The sequence below is a fragment of the Ictalurus furcatus genome, chromosome 3, assembly GCF_023375685.1.
Source record: "Ictalurus furcatus strain D&B chromosome 3, Billie_1.0, whole genome shotgun sequence".
Classification (NCBI taxonomy): Eukaryota; Metazoa; Chordata; class Actinopteri; order Siluriformes; family Ictaluridae; genus Ictalurus; species Ictalurus furcatus.
The window spans coordinates 34,134,616-34,142,223 of NC_071257.1; the positions used below are offsets into that span (position 1 = coordinate 34,134,616).

At 43.0% G+C, this 7,608-nt stretch overlaps 1 protein-coding gene across 1 annotated transcript in view; it reads right to left on the reverse strand.

Annotated features, from left to right (window-relative positions):
* glra3 (glycine receptor, alpha 3) overlaps positions 1–5,885 on the reverse strand; it is a 76,700-nt gene extending 70,815 nt beyond the window's left edge. The window contains exon 1 of the mRNA XM_053622133.1: positions 5,466–5,885. Coding sequence (XP_053478108.1) covers positions 5,466–5,536 — 71 coding nt within the window. The 5' untranslated portion in view covers positions 5,537–5,885. The remainder of the gene's footprint in view (positions 1–5,465) is intronic.
* Between the last annotated feature and the right edge of the window lie 1,723 nt (positions 5,886–7,608).

The following is a 7,608-nucleotide window of genomic DNA, read 5'->3' on the forward strand; positions in this document are numbered from 1 at the left end:
AAGACATCCTGTCTCAGCGCCTGTCTCGTTTTAGACACTTTGACAGCTTTCTAGCTTCTGGGCAGATTGTGTGTGTGTGTGTGTGTGTGTGTGTGACGGCGCAACTGGATTGCAGTTACACAGACATCTACACGACATGCACTCAGAGACAAATCTACCTTTCAAGCCCTAAATCATACACACACGCGCGCACACACACACGTCACACTTGTTACTCAGCAGCAGATTCTCAGTACTGTGAGTCTGTGATGTCTAGACAGTGCAAACACTGTAGAATTCTTTATTCTGATTGGTCAGAAGGTGTTGATTCATTTTCCAGAACAGCAGCTCTGACAGTAGTGCAGCTACAGATCACAGCTTTATATTAATGCCCTCGATGCGTCACAAAACAGATTTCAAAGTGGATATTCATTGACATGGTGTATATTTCTGTAAGGAGATGTTTATTCGACACTTGCAGAAGGAGTCTCCAGTGTCAGTCTCCAGGAGTTGTCTTGTTAACCTTGAGAGTGTGAGAGAGAGAGAGAGCGAGAGAGAGAGAGTGTCATGTAATATTGGAGGTCTAGAGACTACGATTCCCATCAGCCAGTGCACCATTTCACCTGTTTCACATTTTGGCTCATTAGCGTTGGTGTATATATAGTCACGGTCGGCACTGCGAACGTGACTCTTGTGTTGTTTGGGCTGTGTATCTGTGTCATGTTATGCTCGCCCTTGTTTCATGCAAGTTGCGTTTTGTTTTGTACACGATTCACTTCGGTTCTATATTTGCATCCGTCTCTACCTACAAGCATGACGGAACGTAAGAACTTATAAAATGGATGCAGCAGATTTTTTCCGCGTCCAAGAGGCCCTTTTTGAAAGGGAAAACCCGCGGTGAGAGAAGGAAGGGAGATTCTCCCTGATCAAAGCCAGTCGGGAATGACTCGACATGATGTACTCCCTCAGGGAGTATATCAAGAAGGAGCCTTCCAACCAGGCTGAAACCATCTCTTACCCTCCCTGCCCCACTGGGGACGTCAATCTGCATTTCTTCCCTGCTGTGGATCTGAGTCAATGGAGGACATCGTTCAGCCTCCCTGTTCAACTGAGGATAGCTGCTGAATGAGGATGGTGCTCCACATTCCTGAGGATGTTGCTCCACTTCCCAGTGTGGCCAAGAGCGCCACTTTACTTCCCTGCTCCACCTCGGACGTCACAACGGCAGGCTTCTCTTCAGACATAGCTCCACCTTCCTACTGTTCTACGTCGCTCTGCCTTCCTTCCTGCTCTGCTGAGAACATCGCTCTGCCAGCCTGCTCTGCTGAGGACGTCGTTCTGCCTCCATGCTCCGCTGAAGATGTTGTTCCTTTTCTTTGCTTCATGCCATATGTCGCTCCCCCTTCCTGCTTCCCAGAGAGCATTGCTCCCCCCTCTGGCCTCGTGGAGAACTTCGCTCCCCCCTTCTCCATGAAGCATGGAGAACTTCCCTCCCCCCTCGGACCTCGAGGAGAGCGTCGCTCCCCCCTCTAGCTTCATGGTGAATGTCGCTCCCCCCTCTGTCTCCGCCTTGAGCGTCGTTCCCCCTGCTGGCTGCAAAGTGGCTGTGACTCCGCGCTCAAACCAGATCAGGGATATCACGAGAGACCGCCCCACATCTGAACCTCAGAGAACACGTCAAGCATCCTCTGTCCAGCCCTGCGAGGGATGACACTCAATTGAACTCTGAAGTGCTTAAGGACATCTGGTCTGGGGGTCCAGGACTCTCTCCTGAACTGATTACGCACTTCGGGAGCCACATGTTATGGGGGGATCCGTCATGTAATAACCGAGAAGGACTAGAGACTACGATTCCCATCAGCCACTGCACCTAGTCACATGTCTTATTTCACCTGTTTCATGTTTTGGCTCATTAGCACTGGTGTATATATATATTCACTTTCAGCACTGCACTGGTTGTCTTGCGTTGTTTGGTCTGTCTATCTGTATCACGTTATTCTCGTCCCTGTTTCATGTAAGTCTTGTTTTGTGTTTCGTTTTTGTACATTATTAAACATTTCCCTTCTGTTCAGTTCTGCATTTGTATCCATCGCGGATTTGTATCCGTAAGTAAGAACAGGAACTAACTTCACAACCTTAAATGCAACGCTTCAAAACATTAAATGCAACCATAAACGGATAAAAAAGTACGATGTCATTCTTTAATAAATAAAAAAAATTGTTATCATTGCCAAATTGCTATGGTATAAGAGGAATTAAACACTACGGGATGCGCTGCGATATGAAAAATAATCAACTCCGGGGTGGTGAAGTTATTTATTTTAAATAGATAAATTATTATAAATCTATATTGTGATAAATGATGTCACAATATGCTTTAATATTGTGAACATGTTGAATTTAATTAAAAAAATATTGTTTAGCTTAGAATTTTTTTTTTTATACATGTTTAATTTTTTAATGAATTCATATTTTTGAAAATATTTTTTAAATACATTTACTATAAATATGTCTATTAAAAATAAACAGATACATAAATGCGTGTTATGTATCATAGAAATGCCTTGTGACTGTATCATCTAGCCCTAAGTCTTCGGTTCCTAAAACGGTCCAGTACGTGGAACCCCGTGTACGTTAATTATCTTTCGGATCGCTTCTAATATACGACTCCATCTTTACACTTTAGGCCACGCCCCTTATCTGAGTCACGCCCCTTACATATGACTGTTTTTGTCTCTTTTTTTTGTCCATGTTTACAGCTAACAGCAAGTCTGCTGAAGAGCATACAGTTTACACGATGCTGAACTGCTAGCTATAAGCTTCCATTACTTGTTAGCTCCATTAGCGTTGTCGTTTCAGGGCAAAACTAAAGAGCTGAACTTCAGACCTGCCTTGGCTGATCGGCTCTTACACTGTTTACTGATGACAGACTGATCTGTGCATTGACCTTTAATACACACACACACACACACACACACCCACAGAGGTTATTAGAGGAGATGAAATATCTGCTGTTCTGCGTTGTGTTCAGTGCCGTGCGAGTGTAATCAGTCTCCCTTCAGCCTTTCAGCTAAGCTTATCAATAATGCAGCACATTAATGATTCATCACATCATCACACTGCTTCAGTGACCATCACGCATCATCATTATCATCGCTCTCTCTTTAATTACAGTTTAACATTACACCCACAAAAATCCCTCCGTTCAGGCGAAGGAGTCAAAGTACACGCGTTCAGTGAGTGAGGATTACTCACACACACACGAAGAGTACACACACACACACACACGGCATGCCGTAGACCTGGTGTTTCATATAACTCTACAAACATGAGGTGTGATATTGAAGCAAGCTCTAACCCTGGTGCTGAAGTTCACCGAAACATGACGTCACACACTCGGAGGTCGAGTACGAGTCGGGCGTCTCGCTCGTGCTCGTCAATCGGTAACTAATTCCTCAAATTCCACGGCAACGGCCCAAACAGTCCATTCAGAGTAAGTAGAGCAGCATGTTTAAACAGCTGTGCATCAGAATGTCCAGATCTTTAATGCCAGCGATTAATAAATAAATAAATAAATAAATAGATAAATAAATAAATAAAGGACAGATTGTCTGTGCTTGAATGTGCACATGCGTGATTCTATCTGTCCGTCTGTCTACTTGTCTCTCGGTCTACCTTTATCTACCAGTCTATCTGCATCCCTTGTCTGACTGTCTATTTATCTGTCTGTCTGATTGTCGACCTGTCTATCTGCCATTCTGTATCTCGATGCAGCTATCTTTCTGTCTCTCTGTCTGCCTGTCTATCTGTCTACCCATTTATTTGTCTGTCTGTCTGTCTATCTATCTATCTATCTGTCTGCCTGTTAGTCTTTTTGTTTGTCTGTCTACTTGTCTGTCTGTCCACCCGACTGCCTGCCTGTTTGCATGGCTTTTTTTTTTTTTTTTTTTAAATCTATTCATCTGTCTGTCTGTCTATTTGTTTATCTATTAATCTGTCTGTCTACTTGTCTTTCAGTCTACCAATCGCATAAATATGAAAACTAGAACTGTAATGATAAAATATGAAAATGCCAATCCCTTAAAGGTTCTACCATTGTCCCTTGTAAAGGAACCTTTAAAGGTTCTATGTAGAAACAAATTTAGGAAATTAAAAATGCTTACTTCATCAACAAACCCTCGACAAGAAGACAGACAGAGAAACAGACAGACAGATAGATAGATAGATAGATAGATAGATAGATAGATAGATAGAGACAGACAGATAAATGTGAAAAACAAACAAACTTTTAGAGGGGAAAGAAAAACAAACGTACATTGACCTGGTTGTGGGTGTGTCTAGATTTTTACTATCCACTGTAGTTGCATGGATAGACAGACCACTAAATAGATAGACAGATAAAAAAAATAGACAGATAGACAGGCAGGCAGACAGATACACAGATAGATGTTTCTTCTGCAGCACTAAAGAACCTTTTCTGGTACCTTTATATTACAGAATAGCTACAGCTGATAAAAATATTTTAGATAAGATACGATGAGAAGAGTAATTACTCTCTCTCTCTCTCTCTCTCTCTCTCTCTCTCTCTCTCTCACACACACACACACACACACACTGCCCCTTTCGATCACACTTCTTTTCTCTCTCTCTTTCCCTCTGTCCATCTCTCTATCCTTATCTCTCCCCCTCTGTTTCTCTATCCCCCTCTCCATCCTCCTCTCCTCCCCTCCCTCTTGCTCCCTTCCCCTCTGTCCCTCTCTCTTACCTCTTCTCTTCTCTATTATAGAGCACTAAAATATCCACATCCATAACCCTCTCACTCGCTATCTATCTGTCTCCCTCTTTCTCCCCGTCTCTTTCCCTCTTGATCTCAATCTAAATTCATCTTTTACTCAGCTGTGTAGAGCCTGCCATTTTCATTCTCCTTCTTTCAAGTCTAACATTGTATATGGAGACACACTGTGCTGTATATACGGCGTGAAGTCCGAGTCCTATCCAGGGTACGGGGTATAATGTAAAACATATAGTGCATACAGTGTAAACAAAGTGATAAACAGCTCAGGATGGATTCATCTCACACGGTCACCTGTTACACACTCACACACTCACACACACACTCACAGCCAGTGGAAAAAACTTCTCCTGCTCAGATCTGCTACACGAACTGGAGTGGAAAAGTCCAACTGCACTGTAATGAGTTTAATACACACTGATCTGCCTTCAACACAGTCAGCAGTGCTGTGTACCGTCATACTGCTGAGTGGAGAGAGGTCCGAACAAACAAACAAACAAACAAACAAACAAACAAACACAAATCTGTGTCCATGCATGAGAAACAGGACATGGCACTCTGAAGTGAGATGAGTGAACTCGTTCTGAAGCCACACTGTTTCATGTGCGCAACAAATTTCTCTATAAATAAATAAATAAATACATAAATAAATACAAAATGGAGGAAATGTTCAGTGATGAAATCTCGCTCTTACCTCACTAAAAGCGCCACTTCCCACGCCAGGAATCCCCGCACAGCTACACACCGCAACCTTTTCCGAGTCATGGCGAGGATTTAGTACACACACACACACACACACACACACACTCTCTCTCTCTCTCTCTCTCTCTCACACACTCCCTTTGCCCTCGTGCCGGACTTCAGCACCGCGGACAGCGCTCGCGCTCTTTACGCACGACGCGCGCAGCTTTCATCAGCGTTATTTTACACATCCCAAGAGTCAGACGCGCAGGAGAACAGGAGAGAAATCCAATTGTGTGTGTGTGTGTGTGTGTGTGTGTGTGTGTGTGTGTGTGTTTAAAGTGCTGCTCTGAGAGAAGTGCGGCGCTGCTCATGGCAGCTGGAGTGTGTGTGTGTGTGTGTGTGTGCACGCGTGTGCGTGTCGGCACTGTGAGACATGGCTCGGTGGAGTGGGAGCAGTGTGTGAACCCGCCCACTCCAGAGAGCGAGCGCGTGTGATTGATAGGTCAGTTCTCCATTCGCTCTGTGCTAAAGACAGAGCAGCGACTTAGTTACTTTACACACACACACACACACACACACACACACACACACACACACACACGTATTATTATTATTATAAAACATTACTGAACTAACTAATATAACATTAGTAATTATTATTATTATTATTATTATTATTATTATTATTATTATCATCATCATCATCATCATCATCATCAAGAACTGCATTAAACAAAACATACCATCACTGACTATCTATCTATCTATCTATCTATCTATCTATCTATCTATCTTTCTTTTCATCTATCTATGCATCCCTCTATCCACTCATCCATCCCTCCATCCATCCATCCATCCATCAATTCATCCATTCTTTTGGTCTATCCATCCATCCATCCATCCATCCATGCGTCCAGCCGTCCATCTGTCCATCTCTCTATCCAACCATATATCCACCTATCCTTCCATCCACATTTTTACCTTTATATATCTGTTAATATATGCATCATTCTATCCATCCATCCAACCAACCAACCATACGTCCATCCATTGATCTGTCCATACATTCATTCATCTATCTATCTATCTGTCCATCCATCAGTCCATCCATCCATATATCCACCTATCCTTCCATCCACCTGTCTATCTATCTATCTATCTATCTATCTATCAGTGTAATCCACATTCTGATCATTTACATACTCCTTCTAATTAACACGCCCTAACTGAATAGCATATTTCGTTTGTTCAGCACAGATCAGTTTATGAATATTATAACATGCGATTTAAGTTATAAAAGAACATAGGGACAAATCTAAAAAGTGAAGAAAAAAAAAGTGATCACTGAAATTTGTCTGTGTATCACACCATCAGCTTTTTTAAGTGTTCTAAATAAAGCAATAAAGTGATTTCCAGGTTTTAGCGCTGTCTTGACACCCGAGCTCTCGACCTCCTTCGCAGCTTCCTCACACTCTGAGCAGGTGAAGGTGCTGTTCTGCTCGAGTACGGAAAGAAAGTGATCCATTGTAAGAACACACACAGCACACACAGCAGTGAGAGTGACAGTCGTGGTGCGAAGGTGTGTGTGTGTGAGAGAGAGAGAAAGAGAGAAAGAGAGAGTTGTGGGTTATAAAGCTGACTGAGACATGCTTGCGATTTTGGGTGTTTATAAATAAACCTGACTTGACATCACAGTGCATGTCACTGCAGCGGTGAGTAATAGAGACTGGCACTGTTTGCTGCAGGCGGTGTGTTTGGTACAGATGGGACTAAGTGCATCTGCTCCATCTGTAATGTGTGTGTGTGTGTGTGTGTGTGTGTGTGTGTGTAGTCATTTGTGTTGACCCTGTTCCCAGCTCCATGCCACCACTCTGGAGTGAGACGATAAGCAGAACTGGGCAGGAACTCAAACACTCTCCCAGTGCCAGAGCACGGTATTCTGGCAGCATCGGTTCTGTTAGTGTTTGGTCTTTTACTAACATTTTAAATGAGGTTGTGGAAGTGATCACCGTTTTTCCGGCTTAGTCCTGATCCAAAATGTGCTAGCCAATTAGACGAGAGCCTTGTATCAGAAATGAGTACATATAAGCCTAAACGGCCATTAGAATAACATTCTTATAGTGAGGCTGATTAGTTTTTCCCAATTAACTCAG